We start from the raw sequence: 24,499 nt of genomic DNA, 5'->3' as shown, positions 1-24,499 counted from the left end.
GAGACGGGACGAGCACATTTTTTCGAGACGAGACATGCTTTGCACGAGACGAGACGAGACAGCCTGAAGTCTCGTCTCGTCTCGTCTCGTGGCAACACTACCCATAGTGTAAGGCAGTGGTTCTCAAAGTGTGGTACGCGGACCCCTGGGGGTCCGTGGAACGTAGCCAGAGGGTTCGCGACGCCTAAAAATTGAAATGTGTTATATTAAAATGGAACTCTCAACTGTTTTGCAAGAAGTATTTTTTTCAGTTACTAAAAAGAAACCAATTAGAAATTATAGTTAGGTTTGTAAATTTAAATGTTTTCCTACTTTACTAAATTTCTGCCCTGTGAGTATGAAGATTTATCTAAAAAGGCATTGCAACATTTGATGCCTTTCTCTACCACCTACTTATGTGAACAGATCTTTTCTGCTCTTTGCAGTATTAAAGCCTGAATAGAAAGCGAAGTCGTCTTAATGTGGAATCGGACCTAAGATTAACGGTGACAAAACTTATTCCGGATTTCAATGCAATTATGGAAAAACAGAAAGAATTTCATTCCTCATATTAGTGACCCCACATTTGAGAATATTGTTTGAGAGAATTTCCTAAAAAAAAAAAAAAAAAAAAAAAAAAAAAAAGTACATTGATTTTCAGTCTTGAAAGTTACTGTATTTTCAATTGGAATTTCGTTCACTAGGAAACAATCATGTATGTTTAGAATAAATTACTTATTGCAACATCTTTCTTGATCTTTTTCTTGTCAGTGGTAATTCTAATCAGTATGGTTTTTAATACCATGTGAAATTTCAGAATGCATTGCAAAGGGGTCCGCGGATCACTTTCCGAGTGCACATGGGGTCCACGTTATCGGAAAGTTTGAGAACCACTGGTCTAAGGAATAGAAATTGTTATATTTGGCAGCTGGATACGGCAATTGACAGGCTCGCCTTACCTTTTATGTGGTACTTTATTTCTAAGTAACTACTGGCCTAATCTAAAAGAAACTGTATGGACCTGTAGGCCTAGTCCATCATCTAAGGAATAAAAATCACTATATTTGGTAGCTGGACTCGGCCAGGGACTGGCTCGACTCGACAACAGAGGCTGTGTTCCAGTGCTTTGCACGCCGGGAAGTTTTAAGTTCGGCTCACCTTGGCTTGTTTGAATGGAAGACAGTTGTCACATAAATGAGCAGAAGTTTACAGTCGCCGTATGAAAAATAAGAAAAAAAATGAAAGAAAGAAAGAAAAGAAAACATAAATTTACGTAAAGATATTTGATTTCAAAGTATCGAGATGTGTAACTTATAATTATATTATTTTTATTCTTATTACAAATATTACTAATTTTCATATTGAGTATTGTCATGTACGAAAGCCATAGTTGCCAGACGAACAGCGGAATCCTATGCATATGTTAAATCTGATAAATACATTTCCGTAACATGAAGACAACCTAACTCCAAGACCAATGATACTTATTTGCTTGTTTGTATCTCAAGATGGGACTATTACCGTCAATATTTTGCTTTTCAATGTATGTTAAGTGAGCGATTTTTGAAGGTAGTTGCACAGTCCAGTTCAATTATCCTCCATTATTTTCTGCGTTGTCGCGATTTGTTACGAGATAATCGATTCCTTTACGAAAATCGAATCAACAACCATTCGATCACTTTTGTAATTGCAAATATAAATAGGAGCCTTTCTGTTTGAACTGTGCCCTCCTGGCGTTGCAGTCGATGTGTGCTTTCCCGTACCTCCATCGAAAGAGGAAGGAGAAGTTGTTGCGGCCGAGATCTTTCAATTGTTAGATGCGGAAGCATTGCCAAAATGAATTATTTCACGGACTTCGCTGTCCTCTATCTTGTTAGCCACTCTAAGTAGCCTAGGATCTTTACTCGTCAAAACCAAACGACTGAATGACAAACTGGCAACAGTTCGCATACTTTCCGAGGGCATAGATGAGATAGGCTCTAGCAACACGACAACGAGTAATTCCTTCCGGTGAATTACGTAACAAGAAGAATTGTAAGTCAGAAAACAGCTGAAGTGAATGAATGAACAATCCATATTTTTTGTGTGTCACAATTACGTAATATGACTATTTATTATTTTGTTTATTTATACACTTTTTTTTAGTAGGAACATCAAGAGCACATTCTCATATTTTGTTCTGTACAAGTGGCTGTTATCCAAATTATCTTCTAGTTTCAAATGCATATTTCCGTAGGCAGGTCCGTATCCAGGGGGGGTCTAGGGGGCGGGCCCCCTAAACCTTTGCGCCCCCCCTAAAATTTTCACGTTAGGCTTGCAAATGAACTATAATATGGTGACGAACTATAATATTTTTGGATCGGGCCCCCCTAACTTCAACCGGGCCCCCCTACATTTTTGGGCTGGCTACCGGCCTGTACGTAGGCCTACCTAAATTGGGTTATTTCTATTGTATGATAGATTATTATTATTTTATGATTGTACACTGACATTTTGGAAAATAAAATATTTCTGGAAATAATTCAATATAGCCGCAAATAACAGCAAAATGTTTTGAAAATTAACTTCAAGCTTAGAGTAGGTCAGATACTTTTATATTTTCGCCTCTGTCAGCTCACCTTCCATCTCTGATCTCCATGAAAAATCATGTCGCCGTTAAGTTCCTTCGCCATTTTTGTATTAGAGTTATTGATAATATGGGAATTTATTTTATCTGTTTCCTTTGAAATGACTGGAATTGTAATGATTTCAGCATTTCTTCTTCAAGTTTATAGTTAAATGTCCATCGATTTACGTTGTAAATCGATTCAATATTACTTATACTGAATTTGATTATACAAGGGCTATTTTTCAACTTCCCTTAGGCCATCAGAGGAGAATGACGTGAGATGAAGAAACGGGGATAAGACAAAGCTGTTTACTGGACGTCGCCCTCCCCCTTCTTCGCCCGATAGACAGACTCTAACTAGTAACTGGCAATTTTCAATACTGAAGTACAGGATTCTGGCAGGAACCCTTCTCATATTGGAAGTGGTTAGCATATGTGAGAACGGCATGTTTCGTGACATTGGAAACGCAGGTCACAGTTCCCTTTATATATGTGTTATAGTTATGTGATGTGTGTGGATAATTTTTACTTGGAAGTGTGTAATTTTTATTTCTGAGGCCTTTCCTGAGGGCTAAGACGGCGTTTGCTAGTGTAAAGTGTGAGCAATTGAAGATCTTTGCTGGTAAAGAGCGTCGGAGGGTGATAACTGAAGTTAGCCTTTAGATGTTCAGTGCTGGTTGAGTTCGGGCATATACTTGTCTGTTGGCTAATAATATCCCGATAGAGTGAAGGATTTAGTGTTCTAACTGCTCGAGTTGTGTCCATTCCAGTTGTGCGAATGTTCATAATCTCTTCCAGATTTAATACCCCTAGATATTCATGTAATTCGCTAATTCTGATGTCACAGGAGTGACTCATCCAGCATGGTTTTGCAGTTTCTTCCGGTGCCATTTTGTCGCATGCTTCCAGACGAAGTGTGCGTATAGCAAGATTGGACGAACTAAGATATTGTATAAATGTACTTTGGTGCGCATTTGGACATTTGGTGAGCGCAGAAGCCAGGAAATCATTTGGAGCTTTCCAATAGCCCACATGGTCGTTTGTTGGATGTGGATCTTGAATGCAAGTTTTCTGGCAGACTGAACGCCGAGATATTTTGCACTGGATGCCTGAGGAAGAAGCTGCAGCATTTAATGTACTGTAAAATCAGAGCTGGTTGTTTTCGTCTTTAGAAAAAGAAAACTACTGTGGTCTTTTTTGGATTAATTTCTATTTATCATTATGCCGTACAGTCCTAGATCTTCCGAACATGGCATTGGAGACAGAGAATGGTGATAAGTTCTTGTTGCAGGGTAGCAAGGCTTTATCTCCAGCGAATGTGGGGACTATGGTGTTTCCTGCCAGCGGGGAGTCTGCCCTGTGAAGATCGTAGAAAAGTGGCAAGAGACCCACATGCTGGAACGCCGGCTGCAATGGTATATATTGATGAGTCATTCGTCCTGTATTGTACTTGATATGCCCAATCATTGAGGAATGAATCTATAATGGCTATGTAGAAGGTTTGTGGCCTTGATGATGAAGTTTGTTAATAAAGCCTGCGTGCCATATGCGGTCGAAGGCTTTGTCAGCATCTAGGAAGGCCACAATGGAGTATGTCTTGGCCCTTGAAGCCTTGTGTAATTCGTTCCACCATGTGACATCTGAGCGGTAGTGCTGAATGATTGTCTGAAGGCAAATTAATAGTGTACTTCAGCAATTTGCAGTAGGCGATGGTAAAGTAGTCTTTTGATGTCCTAGCTAACATGTGACAGCAGGCTGATCGTACGATGATTCTTGGAGATTTTGTTTGCCAAACTTGGGCAACTACACTGTTGCAAGTTCCACGAAATTGGAAAATGACCTGAAGAAGGATAGCATTAAAAATGCAGAATAGCAGATTTGATAACTTCCAGGATGCAATCTGCAACGCTAGTGAAGTGATGCGATCAAGTCCTGCTGCTTTAGCTGGATTCAGCTCTTTTATGATAGCCTTGACTTCCCTGAAGTGAGTGAATGGTAGTGGATCTGCAGGATGGGCTGTGCGGATGAATCGGTGCTCCATTCGAATGGTCGTTTATTTGTCGGATCGGATTTGGCCTGAAATTGATTGGACAGCTGGTGAGCGAAGACTTCAGGCTTTTCACTTGGTTCAAAGACTAGATCGTTCGGATCATGTAATGGGAGAGTAGAGTAGTTGGACGGTTTGGCAATGGCACGAGCCAAACGCCAGTAGTACTTCCTGACCTGCTTTGTGGATTGTAGTTTTTCATTCCATTTCTGATACAGCAGGCGACGCAAGCGTTTAAAGTCACATGAAAGATTAAAATTACATAAAAGTGCAAGGTCTAGTGACATTTGGCAATATATTGGAACGTTTTATTACTAACATGGTTTGGTGCGAAACAACCATCTCTGGCAGGGATGCTTAAGTTAGTTTCTTTGGAGGATGAAAATATGGTTGAGGGGGGAAAATAACCCCTTCCTCTCTGGTACTGACTAATCTCACATGGTCTAGATACTGAAAAAAGCTGATAAACTCTAACCAATCAAACCCCTTCTTAGGCTAACTCTTCAAATGCAGCCTATTAGTACAATTTGACACGATTACATGCATATTCTTGTGTCTTATGAAGCATTTTCGCTTCATAAGTTACGTATGTTAGTATTGTGTCGAGCTTCCTCTTGGTTATATGAATAGCATACGCGCTTTTGGAGCAAGAGATCCAAGTTCGATTCTTGGCGGGAGCTCATCTTGTTCAGATCTCACGTTAAACTGTAGATCCACGTCTCATATAGCCTCGCTGCTGAAAGGAGCACAAAACTCAAATCAAACAAGCTAGTGTTGTGACGCGCAACTGAAAACTGTTACACTGACTGAATATCAAAATAGTTATAATTTTGTAGATTATTGGTAATTTTGTGATCTTCTTGGAGGAAAGGAATGCCTGGAGCTTTCCTTTGTGCGATCAGAGTATTGTAATCTGATGTAAGGAACATTACAAGTACAATAAATAAAGCTTAAAGGCTGCCTTGAAGATTATCTGAGCTAGCATAGCGTTGTTGATAACCCAAAAGCTGGAAAGAATAAATTCCGTGACTGAAAGTTACGTAATCTTACTTTTTCTTCCACAAGCTTCGTCTGAAGAATAAACTCGTTGTTTGAATACATGTTGCGTAAGGGAATTCCTTCCCACGGGGCAAATCTTCTTTATCATTTTGTTTGAATTGCTGTGTTTGAGTTACTTTAATATTTAAATTACTTCATTTGTTCCATTTATGCATGAAGATAATGTGCTTTTATATTGTCCGTAATCCCTAAAAGTAGTCTTACTTCGATAACAAGAAGGAATTGTGCTATGCTGAAGACAATGTCGTCTAGGACATATAACCTTCATGGCTAGAGGGAAACAAAACCGTGCGACAAATTCTGAAAGCTCTATATTTTACACACAAAACAAGGTAAGTTGTTTTTTATTCTTATTACAAACAAGCGAGTATGTGTAGGTTTCCCAGACGTCTTAGATTTACTTAATTCGTTCTCCCCCCAAATTGTTCAAAATTTCAAAATGTCCCAGTCTTTCTTCAAAACGTAAGTTAATACTATTCATGCGATTTTATTAGTCATGGATATTCAGCTAACAGGAATAATCAACTCTCTGTGGAACTTATAAAATACTTCGTGTGGAATATTGTGCTGTATGGGTCAGATACATGGACATTACGCAAATATGATAAAAAGTTGACGCGTTCAAAGTACAGACGCGTGGCCCCCGCATAGCGTAGACACTAACGTTCACGCGGTTAGTGAGACCGGTGAGACCGGTCCCGGGTTCGATTCCCGGTGGGGGCACTCGTTCGAAAAAGTGTAAAACGCTTTTTCAGGCCAGCCACCCTGAATGAGGTTTTCCTGCTGGGTTTTCCTCATTCACACCAGACCAATGCCGGGGTGGTACCTAACTTATAAGTCCCAGGCCGCTTCCCTCCTTCCCTTTCCCCGGATTGTGTGTTCGCCGAGCGATGACATCTCTCAAAACGTGAAGGGCTAAATGGCCTTAGATGTCGAAAGCCCAGAAATCTAAATCCTAAATCCCTCAACCAAAGTACAGACTCTTTTTAAAACTATTATCTTTCAACAGAAATGTCTGGGGGGATTGCTATACGCATTCACTTGATTTGATAGTCATGGGCGTCTCTGGTGGGGGGACGAGGGGAACACGTCCCCCCAATATTTTGAAGTACAAAATATTCAATATTTTATTCTCATTTAATTAATTTACTAACCACAGAATAGCATATAAATAATAATAATTATATTTATTTGGAATATAATTTTCAGGCTGCGGCCCCGCGTGGCTGCACTCGTCGCTAATGCTCTCGCCTTTGCTGCGAGCGGTCCCGGGTTTGATTCCCGGTGGGGCCACTCATTCGAAAGAGTATAAGGCCAGCCATCTTGAGTGAATTTTTTGCTGGGTTTCCCTCACTCACACCAGGCAAATGCCGGGATGGTAGCTAACATAATGGTCCCAGTCCGCTTCCTTCCTTCCCCAATCCTTTCTTCCTTCCCTTTCATCGGATAGTGTGCTCGCCGAGAGACGTCATCCCTCATACACGTGACGGGCTAAATCTCCTTCGATGCCGACAGCCCAGAAATCTAAATCCTAATACTAATACTAATAATTTTCAGCTGTGAAACGATTATAACAGAGTTCTTGATATACCTCACAGTAGAGGCCTGCACGGGCCGGGCTCGGTCCGAGGCCCGAAGCCCGGCCCGGCCCGCAGACCGGGCTTGGGCGGGCCGCGCCGGGTCGACACTGATTTCTCTTCAGGTTGGGTCGGGCTGGGGCCGATTAATTCCACTTCTTTAATAATTACTGACTTTCGTTAAACGATAATTAGAATAAAGGCAAACATTGAAGAAGTGAGCCCGTGAAAAATGTTACAAAATGAAACTTTTAAAATTTATCGGGCCCGGGCCGGCTTGGGCCAAGAATTTTTTTTAAAAAAACTTATATGGCCGTTCCGGGTTCGGGCCGAAAATCTCCAAAACTTTTCGGGCCCGGGCTGGGCCGGGCCTAGGTATATTCGGGCTGGATTGGGATCGGGCCGAAAAATTCGGCCCGTGCAGGTCTCTACCTCACAGGGGGTCCGTGAAGGTAAGCAAAAAGGTAACAAATGAAATCGAAGATAATAAAGAGGTGGGCTAGGTAGTACCATTTAAATCACTTTGTTTGATGTCCCCCCAAACTTTACATGCCAGAGACGCCAAGTATTGATAGTATGCTATCAGTTAAACATCCCAAAATTATGCACGTTAGGCTAAGGGAGACGGATGATTAAGTCAAATGAATGATGATGGAAGAATCGGTAGAATGAGAAACTGGGAGGAAATGGGAGTACCCCGAGAAAAACCACGGACACGATGTTGTCTACAATAAACTTACTAGGCCATGGATAGAACAAGGGACCCTATACTCACCAAAAATAGCCGCTCTACCACTGAGTTATCGTGTCTTCCCCTCCCTCCATACACATTTCTTTGAAATAGATACGTTCATAAGAGTAAAAGTTTAAGGAAATTGACTTATCATTTTAATCCACATTAAAACCTGTTCATACGTTATAATCTGTAATCGTCCTTATATAGAACCGATTAATAGGAACTAATCATACTTACCTGTTCAGGTCCGAGACTTCATACTTCAACGCTGGCGGCAAACTGAAAAAAACAATAAGATCTGCAAAGAGTTCTTATTTAAGAAGATTCTGCGTATTGGTATTTATTTGTTAATAGTGCTCAAAGTAAAAGTAAGGTTTAGTTTTAGAGAAACTATTAGTTTTAATTCGGCAAAATTGATTGCAGAATTTAAAATCCGATAGCGCATGTGCTGACATCTATTGGCATTATTGGTTATCACTAGAATTAGCGTAACAGACTGAAACATTTGGTATTAGGATGCTATTTCCTGACAAGTGAGTTGTTAATGACAATTGTTTAAGCTATCAAGTTCTTATCACTAGCTACTAAGCACGTGAATGCAATAGACTTTATTCTGAATAGAAGGCAGATTGTAAGTAGTATGTGTGACACCGTTAGAAGAGGTTTAACAACAATGTTTATTTTTCATATACAGTACATAAAAATAGTAAATCTATATAGTCAATAGATTATCCTAGAATGGCAACTATTGACTATATTAGATTTACAACGAACGACATGGTTGTTAAAGCAATAAAAAGGTGTTTTTATTGATTCTCTTAAACTACACATAAGACTTACTTAAACTACACTACAAATAACTTCAAGTATTTGTTTTTGCTCAGCTCAACGTCATCTATCGAATAACATCGTCCGCTCCTTCACTTTCCTGCCACCATACCCTCCAGCCAGGCACATACAAGGAATTTATTTCGGGAGGGGTCCAAAGCTTTTCGGGGGGTCCAAACACAATTTCAGGCTAAATTATATTAAAAATTGTAAAATTGTCCCTAAAATTAGACTAAATTTACAAAAAAAGTCCGGATTTCGGGGGGGGGGGGTCCGGACCCCCAGGACCCATTCCCTGCGTACGTCTCTGCCTCCAGCAACGCCCTCATGATACAGTGCCTTCTTTCCGATGACCCAACGAGTTCCTCTTTTTAATAATATCTAAAATTATTCTTTTCTCCCCAAACATTTTTGACTCGATTCGACTCTCCATTCTTCTCCATACCCACATTTTGGAAGCTTTCACTCATTTTTTAAAATCATTTTTGTGTAATGTCCATGTTTCTGCACCATACGGTACAATATTGCACACGAAGCATTTTATAAGTCTTTTTCTCAACTCTTCATTCAAGGTCCCACAAAATTATACTGTTCTTCCTCCTAAAGTCTTCTTTCGCCATTCTTATCCTTGCTTTTATTTCAGGTTCGCACTTCATATCGTACTAATAATACTACCCAAGTATCGAAAGTCATCTGTACTGTTGTCATACTAGCATCTAAAGGAAAAAGTTAATGAGAGTATCTTTCAGTTTTAGCTTCGTTTTAATATGTAACGTGATTGCTATACAACATCGATTTTTAGGTTTTCTCGACTCTTACAAACTTTACGCATGACGATTTTCACTAACATATCAGTTTGCTCACTTTATTGAGACCTAACGATTGATACTGTAGATGTCTCATATTCGGTCATTTTCTTCCTGTTAAACGCAAATAACATTTTAGAATTATTGTTATCTAATTTATTTGATGATTACTGCGGAAATTCTGTTCCCGCTGTGCATTCAAGACCCCTTCAAAGCAGTGATGTCAATCCGTGGAAAAAAAATTATGGATTTTTTTTTTTGGCATTTTTTCGAAAACGGATAAAAGGAACTTGAGTGGCAATTTCCACCATATACAGAAGTTTTCATATACCAGGTGAATTCAAAAAGTAAAGGCACATTTGCAATTACTCCTTCCAGAGATTGGCAACACTGCTAGTAACCAACGCTGAGTGAGTGTAGTTAGCAACACTTCGACGCTCGTAAACCTGCATTAGTCGCTCGTAAACCTGGATTAGTCGTTGGAGTGTAGCAGACCGTTGGAAATTTTCGGCCCAAGCCCGGCCCGGCCCCATAAGTTTTTTTAAAATTCTTGGCCCAAGCCCGGCCCGGACCCGATAAATTTTAAATTTTTTTGGCTCGACCCCGGGCCCGATAAATTTTAAAATTTTCTGGCCCGATTTTTTTAAAATTAGCTCGAGCCCCAATCTTTCTCAAAATTTAGTATTAAACTTGACCTAACCCTCAGAAACATTTTCTAAACTCTGGCTCACAACCTGACGCTTGCCTCCCAAACAGTACTATCGCCTTCTAGAACTTTGCCTGTCATCGAGAGAACAAAAGCTCCATTTCCTGTAACAAAAATCTAACTTAATTGATTTTTAGCATAAAATGAAGATTGCAATATTGTTTAATTGCAATATTCATGTCATATTTTAGGTTCAGTGAAGGTCAAGATCAGAGCTCAATTTATCGCGCAATGCCTGCAATCCTCTATAATGAAAGTGGAGCCACTAAGCAACACAAATTGTAAATAGCTATTGCATTCGTTGTAACATTTTTCACGGGCACACTTCTTGAACATTTGGCTTTATTCCAATTATCGTTTAACGAAAGTGAATAATTATTAAAGAATGGCAATTAATCGGCCTAGCCCGGCCCGACCTGAAGAGAAATCAGTGTCGGCCCGACCAAGCCCGGACCGGACCGGCCCAAAGAAATAACAGTTGGCCCGTCCAAGCCCGGCCCGAGCAGGTCTCTACATGGCAGCTCCATCGGCGATCTACACCAAGGAGGAAATGAGAAAAGAGATTTGCTTTTTGTATGCAGATGGTGTGAAACCTGTGGACATTATTCGTCGAATGCAAGCACAGTATGGTGACAGCTGTCTATCGCGAAGAAAGATCTACGTATGGATAGAGCGTTTCAAACAGGGAAGAACTTCTTTATGTGACGAGGAAAGATCGGGCAGGCCAACGACTGAAGACATCATCACGAACCAGAAAGTAAGGCTGCGAGCATGGTTTGGAAACACCCATCATCAGCAGAAGTTAAGAAATTTAAACGTCAACCATCAGTAAGTCATTGATGCGGTGCAAAATTGGTTACAGATGCAACCGAAAAACTTTTTTTCTGACGGAATAAAAAAAAAAAAACCTTGTGAAACGTTGGGAAAAGGTGCATTGAAGTCCAGGAAGGTTACGTAGAAAAATAAAGTATGTTTTAGTTTTATATCATTAGAATAAGTACAGCTTTTCAAATGTGCCTTTACTTTTTGGATTCCCCTCGTATACACTTGATCGACAGCAACAAAATTCTTTATGATCGGAAAGTGATCAGTCCTCCATAATCTTTAAATGAATGTCGTCAAATTTCGTTGCCGAAAAATGCATGCTATTAAGGGCCTACAGAAGTAACTTGTGATTCTCAAAAAATCTTGAAACGTAAATCGAGTTCTGGTATTTCTTATTTAAAATAAATAAATAAATAAATAACTCAAAAAGTAAAATGCGAAATGAGAAATAACCAAGTTTGAAAACCCCACACAAAATGATAGTAGATTAAAGTTCTTATATTATCGTTACGCTCCTTAGATGCTCATGGCTCAAAGAAATTATGCAAATATACTTGTTTTTGTCAACATCTTTTATTGTCCTTTTCAATTAAAGAAAATATTTGTTTACGAACTATTTGTTAAACGTAAAAAAAAAAAAAAAATCAATTCAATGATAATTTTCTCATGTAATAGTACCAATTTTCATATTCAGCAATTTTCTTTTTTTTTCTTTCTTTCTTTTTAAATTTTTACATTTTAGTTTGTATAACTTGGGAAACTTATTACCAAAATGGGAATTTCTGCCTCCCAAATTGAGATTTTATAATGTTTCATCTTCGCATCTCTGCTTCTTATAAATTTACGTTATGTCTAAAAATTTCAGCTAGAAGTCGAAGAAATACATTGTTAAAATATAGCTTTGTAAACTTTCTGAAACTATAAATCATTATTCGTGTCTATAGACTAGAAACCATACGTTCTAGAAAGAAAGAGTAAAAGATTGAACGATTGCTAGTGAATCGCTTAATTGCGTATTTTAGTTCATCGCATGGAACATTATTGGCAACTATAGCTACATATGAACTAAATGGTATGTGTTGTTTCATCACGCAATGTTTTGTCTTAAAACTATACGTGTATACATACATGTTCCTCGTGTATATGTTGTTGCTATGGTAGTTCGTAGCAGAATTGTGTTAAAAACACTTCCGGGATGAAAAAGTTGTTGCATGCCGTCGCACTGCGAATTTCGAGGCTTCGTTTTCAATCTTTCTCTCCCTCTCTTTATATACATTGTAAACCAATTATCTTGAAACGTCCTTCTCCTAAACTAATCAATAACATTCCGTACTATGCAAACATTAATACCAGAGCTTTGTTTAATATACTCCACAATACTACCAGATTAATAGTATTGTGAACCCAATATAACGTTATATATACAGTAAAGACCGATTATCCGAAGAATTGGGAGACAAGAGCACCAATAAAAAGACTTAAAATGAGATGCAAAGACGGAAAAATTCAGCATAAAAACTATATTTAATATTTGCAGTGTTTTAAGACGTGTTTGGTTGTCCACAATTGTTTATATTTCTAGCTTTAGTGCATATTTTCATATATTTAAGAACCCGCCTATGTAGATCTGTCTTACATATTGTTCATATTTTATCGCTTTGAAATTGTTCAAAAAGGGGGAAAATATATATGATTTTGTGAGCAATTCAATTCTTGGTTCCTGTATGCATTCTTATATATATCATCTTCCCCGTGAAATACCATGCACACTGTTTTCTTTGCTAAAATTTTGACGCTCTGATGGGCAGCACCAGTGGCGTATTTAGGGGGGCTTCCGGGCTTAATCCCCCCCCGAAATCTTACTTACCATAGTAAAGTATATGAAATATATAGCAGAATTTTCACATTTTCAGGCATAGCCCCCCCGAAAGTTAGCAAAGCCCCTCCCGAAACAAAATCGCAAATACGCCACTGGGCAGCACTCATAGCAAAATGAAACGAAGCGCGTCTTGTCATCTGGAGGATGATGCTATCGTTGTGTGACGTAAGAGTAATAGCAGTTGGCTGGCGCCTTTCACAGCTAAACAATAAGTTCCTCAAGAATTAGAGTTGTGGTCTAATTGTCAAGGTTTAACACATTAAAATATTACTTTGTTGAATTTTCAAATCAGTGATGTTGTCAATCGTACATTGCTTGTAGTTGCAGTTTTCGTACAATTTAGACGGGGTTATTGAATGGAATGGAATTGAATTTTTAAGTTTTACGTCCCACGATTATGCCGACTAGGCTAAAGGAGACGGTGATGATGAGAAACAAATGAAATGGAGGAATGAAGAGTGGGAGAAAACGGGAGAACCCCGGGAAAACCCACGCACAGGGTGTTTGTCCACTATAAAGTTCTCTTGGTGTGAGCTGGGACCAGAGGTGAACGCTCTACCACTGAGCCACCGCGTCCCCAGGGATTATTGAAAGAGAACCGTTAAAATACCACCAGATCGTAAATCAATATTTATGAAATTAAAATCTTACGAAAGGCTATCTGTGAGCCATATAAACTTACTCTTCTAGCGTGTGAGGTCATTAAGAACTGTAATAAGACAATAGCCAAAGTATTCAATGATGCTGTCTAATCTATGGCCTGAGGTTGGGGCTGCGGTGGCTCAGTGGTAGAGCGTTCACCTCTGATGCATGGAGTTATTGGTTCGATCCCAGCTCGCACTAAGTGAGCTTTGTACTGGACAAACACCGTGTGCGTGGATTTTCTCGGGTTCTCCCGTTTCCTTCCACTTTCTTCATTCCACCATTTCATTCATATCTTATGATTATTTCTACTTTACCCTTCAGTTTAAAGGAATAGTACATGCACAAATAACTTTCGTATAAGCTCTTTCCGTTGAATTGATATTTTCAATCCTACATCTCACACACACTGGGACCCAGATTCTTAAACTGTAATGTCAAAAAACTCAAAACGCAGTAACTTTCCCCAGGATCACAACTTGAAAGTAACCTTACCTTCCAGTTTTACCCCTCGTATATGCAAGAGACAGCAATGATAGAATCAAGCTTTTAATAATATTTCCCATAATTCAAGAGCAAACGTTCTGTTCACTGCGTTCACCAATCATCTAACATAGCACAATGGAATTTCATTGCGAATTGTCTTGCAATGTCTTTAAATAAATTGATGGTGATACAAAATGACAAATTGATATTTAATAGCTGTTTCTCTTTTTGTTTCCCTTGTACCGTATGTAAAGAAAGAAGTGAGTGGTAATCACATTGGTATTTCCTGCCTTCTGACATGCAACCATGCGAATCGTTCAAACAGGTAATTAAGTGACAGGAGAACAGATCGAAATGAAGGAAAGAGAGCTACATTGTTGATCATTTTAAGGATAGTTTAACATCGGAGAGATATTGTGCTAATCAAATCTCGTCCTCTTTTGTTGGATCTAGATGATTTCGCTATTATATAATGTATTTTGCATGCTATACGTCAGTTAAACCTCACCTGGACTCATACTCATTAAATATATATTATTGTTCAACTACATCCGGTTCATAGTTGTTTTCTCTTAGTTTTGTTCTTGTCGTGAAGAAGTCAAGTATAGTTGAGGAATTTATTTTCAAAAGGAAAAATTTCCACTTTTTTTCTTATAAATTGAGATTTAACGACTTCTCAATCTTTGGGGCGAAATGTTCCACAATTGTTAATATGATAGTAGAAATGAATGAAGGAGGTGGATATAGATACAGGGTGTGGCCAAAAGTCTGGACCGGGTTAAATATTTGAGAAACTATAAATACAGGTGATCCGAAATCAATTGAGGTCAATGTTGGTGGGAGGGGGAAACATTATGACGTGGTTAAGGTTGTCGTCCGCCATCTTGGTGGCCGCCATATTGAAATCAACTTATTTATTTTAAACGGCAATATGGTTGTGTCACATATTAATCAGCATCCTCGTTCGAAGAGAAATCCAACGGTAAAGTTATTTTCCCGAAATCTGCAACGGTTTTGAAGTTGTGAGTGGATTTAGGATAGGTTATGTGTGAAATGCTCTGAAATGTGCTGTGCAAGGTTTGGAATTGAAGGATAAAGTGCAAAACAAGCTTTGTAACATCTCATATTACGTATTCTTTAATGATCAGAAAAAGAGAGAGAGAACACACATGAGACAATTACAATCACATGACATTTTCAACATGTCTACTGTTCTCTTGTATACTCATCCTTAACCGTGCGACCCAGTGCTCGTTTACAATGCGAAGCACAGTCGGTGATATTTGTTTGCAGGTCGTAATGGTGCTTCTTTTTAGGTGGAAAATGTCATTAATTTTACATTTGCAGACAATAGCTTTAAGATGCCCCCCAAAGACAAAAGTCCAACGGAGTTAGGTATGGGGATCTTGGTGGCCACTCAACTGGTACACGCCGGGAAGTTGTTCATTGAGCAATCCGTACAGTACTGTCTGTCACGGGATCGCGATTAGGATGTCGCTCATTGAAGAGCTGATATTATTGCTGAACTGCGTCCTGCAGCCAAAAGGATAATTTCGATTCTTTCTTCTGTTAATATCCCGTCCTACCTGCAAGAAATGAAAAAATAAAGAGACAGTTTCCGTCCATACAATGCTACATAACAAAATTTAAGTCTAAATGATAACATAGCCTATCCTAAATTCATTCACAACTTCAAAACCGCTGAAGATTATGGAAAAATAACTTTATCGTTGGATTTCATTTTCGAATGAGGATGTTGTTTAATATTTTACATGATCATGTTGTCATTTAAAATAAACAAGTTGATTCCAAGATGGCGGAGGACAATCTTAACCATGTCGTAATGTTTCCCCCTCCCACAAACATTGATCCCGATTGACTTCGGATCGCCTGCATTTACAGTTTCTCAAATATTTAGCCCGATCCAAACTTTTGGCCACGCCCTGTATATTATTTTTTTTATAGGCACAACTAATTTTACATTGTGATTTCTACCTGTTTAACGTCCCACGGTTATGCCCGTTAGGATAAACAAGATGGATGATTAAGGCAAGTGAATGATGGCGGAATAATTGGTAGAATGATGATGTGGGAGGAAACGAGAGTACCTCGAGAAAACCTACGGACACAATGTTGTCGAGCACAAACTTACTTGGCCGGGGGTCGAAGTAGGGACCTCACGCATCAGAGGTAAGCATTCTACCACTGAGCTCCCGTATCCTCCGTGATTTCTACCAAAAACCTTCTCGTTTGCATAAACCCTATCGCATAATCCGATAGAATCCATTCCATAAACAAATCTTTTAAGGTTAATTTCGAATAAATAAAAAAAAAAGAGGGAGAGAGTTGAAAATATTCCCTTTTGATATAAGAATCTCAGTTACCAAAACTGTATATTCACAATATCTATTTTACTATATCAACAATTCTGTAAAACAAACAGCCAGAGCTGAGTACAGTTTCTTTTGACTTCAGCTATAGACACAGAGAATGTAATCTTCATATATTGATTAAATTCACATTCAAATTTGCACTTCCATTCTTATGTTATTATTGACCACACAATTTGGATTTTTTGTTTATACAAATTATTAATTTTTGTTCTTTGTTTATTTTTTTCGGAGTAGTGTTTAAAGTATAACGTAGACGACCTATGAAACTCATATCTTACCTAAACTTAGCACTGCGATAGACTTTGACAAGCTTAAGCATCAATCTACATTTATAAATAAAATTGTGTGTGTGTGTATTTGTGTGTCATCGCATGAAAAGGAGTCGCATAAAACTATCAATTTTGCCTACAGATAGATCTCCAACAAATCGCATACGAAAACTTTTTTTTTTTAAATTTTCTCCTCAACAGAGCATTGACCAGAGGGGTGCCAAAATTTTTGCGCATTTCTATATGTTCCTAAGAGTGCCTTGCATGTATGCAACCAGCAATTCACATTTCTTGTGCGGGCTTAGATAACAGGAGAGGATAAATTTGTTATTTCTTTCACTCATATTGTTAAGGGCAAGATGCAAAGATGCTTCTTTTATTTATTTATCTAACTAATCTCTTTACTTGGGGCTCAGTGGTAGAGCATTCACCTCTGGTGTGTGGGATCTCTGGTTCGATCTCGCCTCACGCCAAATGGAATTTTGTGGTAAACAAACTTCGTGTGCGTGGATTTTCTCGAGGTCCTCCCGTTTCCTCCTACTTTCTTCAATCCACCATTTCATTCGTTTCTCACCAACGCCATCTCCTTTAGCCCACATGGCATAATCGTGGGATGTAACACTCAAAAATGAAATGAAATGAAATCTTTTGAGTTTTACGTCCCACGGATATGCCGGCTAGGCTAAAGGAGACGGTGGCGATATCAATGGATGAGATGGTGGAATGAAAAACGGGAGAATCCCCAGAAAACTCTCGCATACGGAATTTACCCATAACAAAATCCATTTTGCGCGAAATACCAGGAATTCCATGCTCTAGATATGAGATATTTTCCATTAAGCACCACTATCCAGACAATGGTATAAATGCAGTGTGTATCTATAATAAAGATATCCTATTAAAAGAGAAAAAGAAAAATAACTTAAGAACGATTTTTTCCGCAATGGGAAAACCTGATTTACAAAATATGGTAGGTCATTGAAAATTTGATGTGAATAGGTAGTAAGTTCTCCACAGCATCGGTTAGAATATAATTAATATTTCTCTTGATGCAATTGGTCACTATGCGCATTTCAAAACTTCACTAGTTATGTTCACTTTCACTCTTTGGTTTATCCAACCTTGTTCAAAAAGCCTGGGCACCTACCTCTCTCTCTCTTATAAACCATATTCTTGCAACTAACTATACATGGAAAAGTTTAATATTCTGGCCTGAAGTTCCAATCATATAATTAGCTAAAAAGATTCACATTTTTAAAATTTTAATATCATCTACTAGCTGAACCTGCGCCCTCTACACGGCGCATCATTCACACATGAGTATGAATTTCCTTGTCTTTCCTCACATCTGTACATGTCCCTTTACAAATACAAGTGAAAGACGTCTTCATAAAAATCGGCAAGGGGTACTATAAAGGGGAGATTTTTTCGATTATTTTTTCAACATCTCACACCGTTTGCAAGATTGAACCTACCTCCGGTTGAAGTTTATAATTCATATAAAGCTATAATGTCCTTCATATGATCTCACAACCACAATAAAGGCAATGGCATTTATTGGAATAGTACCTACTCCCTATCCTTATGATTATAGCATAATGCTATAATGTCTGTTATATATTCACATCTATATCTACATTTACCTTTGTAATATATCGATTGTTTTTTGTTTGTTTGTTTATTATTAAAACTAATAAATAAAGAATGCACTCATAGACCACCAGTATATACCATCTATTCAACTTCCTCTTTTTTCTCTTCCCATATAAAGGACATAACCCTTTGGGGGAACTAGCCATCAAGCTAGCAGTAAAAAAAGTTTTTATTGCTATTGTAGCATTTAAATAGATAGACGGATAAGAATACAAGGTTAATCGACGGAAAACTTGTTGCAGTTTTTTGAAAATCTGCTTCTGAAGTGGAGAAGGAGGCAATTTCTACAATATTGAAAATTTCTGTTCCTATAAACCCATGAATAAATTGAAATGTGAAAATAGAGTTGCTTCAGAGCCATAGAAGGCATATATATAAAAACAATAAAACATTATTTTTGTCAGTTGGTAAGTTACACTCATTCCTCAGTATCATTGTTTACACATAATGTTATACAGAAGTGTTCAAAGCTCTCAAACCCCCTTTTAATCTAATGAATATTATCTATTTTAAAATTCGTAATTACTTATTAAACTAAATTTTGGTAAATGTAAATTTGTCAATCCCCATAAACATATGTCCTGGTTTACTGTTCGATACATGTTACCATTAGGCTTCGGATTTTTAGATTCCGAAAAGTTCAAATTAGTATTTTATAGGTTTTTCAAAGACGTAATTCAGGATTTTATGTTTTATATTACAGAAAAGAGCATTTTAGTGCATTTGACTATATTTGAGCATTTTCTTAGTTTATTGCACATTTCGAAATTTGTCTTTTAATAGTAGTTTAGTAGGCTATACTTCAAGCTAACCAGTCTTGTACAAAAGCTTCCCTTAGCTGGAATTGTTATAGATGCTTGAAATCTGACACAGCATAAGCATAACCTGTTTGGAATTACAATGAACCTAATACGGTACATATAAATTTTCCTACATTTGAAATCTTGTACAGCACAAATATCTCTTCATTTTCCTAGAATCACACTGAGGATGAAAATATTTTGAGTTACTATACGTATGTTCGATACTTTCTGGGTAACTGAATAGCACAAATAAAGGAATCACTTAACTTTCTAGAGCAGCACTGAACAATAAAGTATTTAGAAACATTCTCTGATATGAATCCGTTTTCTTTTTTTTATCTCAGTGTTACTGTATCACATGTTTCAAACTACATGTTCCCATTATTTTGATAACTATCTGTTTTTCAGTTTGTGCATCTTTGACAATAAATCTACACTTAAACCAAACAGCCCAAAATATATGTATTAAATCCCAATTGCAATAGTTTGTTTAAACTATGCAAGGAGGAATTAAACATACTAAGTTTATAACATATATTACTATTATATTATGAATGACTTTCTTATTTTCCTTTTCTTAAAGGTAATTACGAAACTCCAGCCATGTTAGTTAAGAAAGTTCATCATTTAAACAATATTTTAAAGTTCCAACTTGGAGTGTTGTCTGTAAGGAATTATTCAGCAAGAAAGGATTACACATATGAAGATATTGTTCAACATGTTATACCACCATTTCCTAAACGCTATAATTTTGCAAGAGATGTTGTTGATAAATGGGCGTCAGATGATAAAGTAAGTTCTGAGATAACGACATTATAAATGTATAACTATAACAGAAGTTTGGATTTAAACATCGCAAAGACACAAAGTAAAATCTGTATAGTTGAAGAACGATATATGTATATTTATAATCAGCAATAAGGTTATACTAAATAATTATGTGATCAAAATATGAATCAAAGTTTTATTATTATAATTAGAATGTGGAATTAAACATGGAATTGAAAGTTATGATAATTGGAAATACTCATTAAGGAGGTTGCTAGGTAAATAAAATATTTAATATTCCTTTTCAATGATGTCAATTTGAAAGCAATATGCATTGAAACAGCGCAAAAGGTGATGGGTTCCCTGAACTCAATTCTTGTAGGTGTTTGTAAACAGGAATAATAACTAGTATATGTTAGCGACAGCTCTTCATTTTTATTAACAGATCAGAAAAATCTACAAACTACAAACTAACTGTTTGCATTAATAGAAAGCAAACTTCAAATGTGTTTAAATGTTGATTGTTATACCAGTATGTAATTTAAATATTTAAGAATAAAATTTGAGTAATAATTACATTTATATAGAATGCAAATTCATTTTGGAAAAGCAAGGAACATTTAGCTAAACAGAAAAATAATTCCCAATAGAAATCAATGAAACTATGCGACATGGTAGTTCAATTAAAACAATATGTGATTGATTTTGTAGGCATTCCCTACCGTCACAATTATCGAGATTACAGTATCAATTGATCTCGATTTGAGAGACTTCCCATGTGTTCCGGCCTGTTTGTGAATTGAGTTGACTTGATTTTGAGTGTAACGCCCCTTCCAGCAGCGAGGCTATATGAAATGAGACCTACTGATTAACGTGAAATAATCCGAAGAACATGAGCTCCCGCTGGGAATCGAACCCGGGTCTTAACGCCAAAAGCATATACGGTAACCGCTTAGTCAAGAAGAGGTTCTGTTTGTGAATTGTTGTGATAATATAAATAAACAGAAAAATAAAAAATAAACAAAACAAAGTTATTTTGTACATGATTGCATACCTGGATAATGTTTTAAAAAAGTATTTTAAAGTTCTCATCAGTTTTTGTTATTTAATGTCAATTTTCAGCGCTATTAAATTTATTTATTGATTTAATTTCTTAAGTAGAGTGGTTCCCGAATTGCGCTATGGTATGTTTCCCATGATGGAAGGAAAGAAGTAAAACTAACGTATTCTCAGCTAAAGAGGGAATCCCAGAGACTTGCAAAGGGATTAAAAGACCTCGAAAATGTACGACGAACCATAGTCCTCCTTTCGAGAGTTCCTGAATGGTGGGTGGTAAACGTCGCTTTAGCAAGAATTGGTGAGTAGAATCATTGGTACGTAACAACAAAAGCAAAATAATCCTCTTTAGTTCTATTCAAAATCATATTTAACAAAATGGTTAAGAAACTTTGCACATATCCTGCAATTAGTTTCTGTATACATTTTAAACATAAAATTTACGTATTTGAAATCATTTAATATATTCTATATCGGAAACAAGTTGTTCAGAATTCGTTTACTCAGATATAGAAAATGTTTATACATAACAGAATACAATATAGAAATTAAGGTAAAAGCGAATATTCATATTCTTTAGCACGATAATTTTAATGCATAAATTTCCACCTCTGATATGAGGTTCGAAGCGGATTTTGCCTCACCAGTAGCAAACATTGTGACAACGCAAACATCTCTCCTACAGTCTAAAATGGGACAGATGTTACTTGACTCTTGGGTTAAGAATTACTCCAATATTTTGTTTTGTGACTCAAATGAAGCTAGTTGAAAATGTGTCGGCATATTCACTGAACAAGCTTGCACCAAATAACTCTATTCTTCCTAATTTTTTACTTGTTCACATTTACTACTATCGTATGCTTCCGTGGTTTGTTAGTTTGTCTTCTTAATTCGTCATTCAACTTTTTTTGTAGATAGTTTCCTCTTTCTGGAATCTCTTTTGTTTTTATGTTATCTTTTCCTCCAATTTCTTCAATATTCTTTCAATAAACCATGGTATCTTAGTCCAATTCTACATTCACATAATTTACCGTTTGTTTTGTAATTTTGTGAAAGGAATTCGACATCGTTCATTGGCCCCTGTACCTATTTCTTCTCAATTTAAACACGCGAATCGGTTTCTTGTTTCTCCTGTTATCTAAGCGACCTTTAGATTATTTATATGTCAAAACTTCTCTTGTATCATAACACAGTCTATTAGGGACTTGCAAATACAGTATATCTTCTTTCCTACTAGTTGAAACAAATGTTTCATTTTACTTCAATGGCATCTACAAAAACGCCATTCAAAGCACCCATTACAATGTCGCTCGCGCTTTTTTCTACCTATGAGATATGCTATTTATATCAGTTTTAAAACTTTTATGTTTCGACGAAACACCAAGAGATCCGTCTAAGCTCTAGGAAAGAAATCTCGGGTAAAAGATGATAATTTTTGCAGATACTGTACTTTGAGAAGAATTCTTCCTGGGAGAGGCTGCAATTCAAATTCCGTTATTAATTTTCTGGCTTTTGAAATTATAACGTTCTGCAGAATTGATAGATTTATACTAAGTATGGCGGTTTAAATTTTAGTATCATAGTGAATAATGTAATATCCTACACGTGGTCTATATTTGTAAACACCAACACATACTTCTTATTTATATAAAAAAAATCTACTTGCTCTCCTACTACAACTGCTAAAAGAAGCAGGTGACAGGAATCCCCATCTTCATCACGTCAGTGACAGAAGAGGAACACTAGCATTATATTATATTTATATATATTTAAGTATTATATTCATTAAGTATTGGAGACTTTTACATTGGATCTTATTTGTACGTCCTTTTCCCCAGTTTTTAGGTCCTTTTTCAGATATTTTTAGGTCTTTTTATAGGTTCTTTTTGGGTAATTTTTAGGTCTTCAACTTCCGATCCCTAGTAAATTAATTACTAATTAATTATGAGGGCAAATAACTATCCCCCAACATGTCTTTCAATGTACAAAAGTAATCAAAATCTGAAACTATGATTTTGCATCATTGGTTGACTTAAAATAGAATGGCCCCATAGTGAATTTTAAAAGCATTTTGTCAAAGAATAACGGTCTAAACTTAGTTTCCTTTTTGTTTACCATGGTGCATTTTAAATAACAGAGTAAGTAACATTTGTGATCTAATTGAGGATTACATAATAGTATTCTTTTTCATTTTAGGTGTGATTATGTGTCCAGGAACAACAATGTTAACAGAGAAAGATTTGGAATATCGTATTCGTACCATTAAGGCTGACTGTGTAATTGCAAACTTGGAGTGTGCGAAGAAAATCGATTCCATACAAAACCTTACAAGTTTACGAACGAAAATATTAGTCACAGACACACAAGAAGGAAGGTAGGAAATGCTGCAATATCTAAACTTTTGAAATTGATGTATGGCATATTTACTAACATTTTCAATCAAAACTGAGAACGCTTCCGTAAAATTTGTGATATAGAATAAGAAAAGCAATCAATATTTTTTCTTGCAAAATTTTAGAATGTATATTGAAAGTTGAATGAAAACAGTTTTAGGGGGCACGATGGATCAATGGTAGAGTGCTCACCTCTGGTGTGATTGATTCTTGTTTGATCCCAGGCCATATGAGTTAATGGTGGACAACATCGATCCGTGGGTTTTCTCGAGCTCTCCCGTTTCCTTCCACTTTATCATTTCACCAGTTATTTCATAACCATTCATTTTCATTAATTATCGGCAAAGACATGTATGTGGCAAATTTCATGTCAAAAGAGCAGTAAATAAGAACAATAACCCTTAACGAGTTTTCGTTACCATTTGGCTACACATTTTTTGATCTTGCCTATTGCGTTTGAAGACTATTATTTTTAGGTATTTTTCCTTGTGGTTATTTGTTTACATGCTTTCGGCGATCCAGAGAAGCTATTGCCTGCTGGTGACAACTCTGATAAATTTTACGCGGAAGGTAGTCTGTGGATATATTGTTTTGCAATCAGTGCCGATAACAGACAGAAAAGATAGTGAACCGTTAAGGGATAAAACGAAAATAAAACTTTCTTGCTCATTTAGCAACATTTTATTTTACTCATTATAATTTTCGTATTTATAATTATTTTTCTATGAAATTTACCACAAATATACATTTCCCGGTTTAACACATAGTATCAGTATTAAAAGTATCCTGCAAAATCATTATCAAATTATATTCTTACAAGAAGACAGTTATAATCATATGCGATAATCATTTTGGACATGAGTGTACATCGATTTACGAAGTTTTGGAAGGGAGTCGTGAACCGGTGGACCACCCCTGTGAGTCCGCCCCTGCATTGATTTATACAGGTATGAATTAGAATTTTAATGATTTGGTTTTGCTGATTG

At 36.9% G+C, this 24,499-nt stretch overlaps 2 protein-coding genes across 3 annotated transcripts in view; one reads left to right on the top strand and one right to left on the bottom strand.

Moving 5' to 3' along the window:
• The window catches only part of Naam (Nicotinamide amidase), a 165,398-nt gene extending 155,306 nt beyond the window's left edge, over positions 1 to 10,092 (bottom strand). The window contains exons 1-2 of the mRNA XM_081753861.1: positions 10,010 to 10,092; positions 8,244 to 8,285 (exon numbers count right to left, since the gene is read on the bottom strand). Coding sequence (XP_081609987.1) covers positions 8,244 to 8,285; positions 10,010 to 10,092 — 125 coding nt within the window. The remainder of the gene's footprint in view (positions 1 to 8,243; positions 8,286 to 10,009) is intronic.
• LOC145681136 (acyl-coenzyme A synthetase ACSM3, mitochondrial-like) overlaps positions 1 to 24,499 on the top strand; it is a 125,533-nt gene that overhangs the window by 50,358 nt on the left and 50,676 nt on the right. The window contains exons 1-4 of one of the 2 annotated variants that reach the window (XM_081752569.1): positions 5,732 to 6,025; positions 19,880 to 20,088; positions 21,226 to 21,421; positions 23,317 to 23,494. In XM_081752569.1, coding sequence (XP_081608695.1) covers positions 19,900 to 20,088; positions 21,226 to 21,421; positions 23,317 to 23,494 — 563 coding nt within the window. In that variant the 5' untranslated portion in view covers positions 5,732 to 6,025; positions 19,880 to 19,899. Of the gene's footprint in view, positions 1 to 5,731; positions 6,026 to 19,879; positions 20,089 to 21,225; positions 21,422 to 23,316; positions 23,495 to 24,499 lie in introns of those variants that run through there. The other variant, XM_081752570.1, reaches the window with a different exon arrangement.

Source organism: Thermobia domestica, chromosome 3, assembly GCF_964235325.1.
Source record: "Thermobia domestica chromosome 3, izTheDome1.hap1.1, whole genome shotgun sequence".
Taxonomy (NCBI): Eukaryota; Metazoa; Arthropoda; class Insecta; order Zygentoma; family Lepismatidae; genus Thermobia; species Thermobia domestica.
Note: the sequence above shows the minus strand (reverse complement) of the source record. Positions and strands in the feature narration are given on the sequence as shown.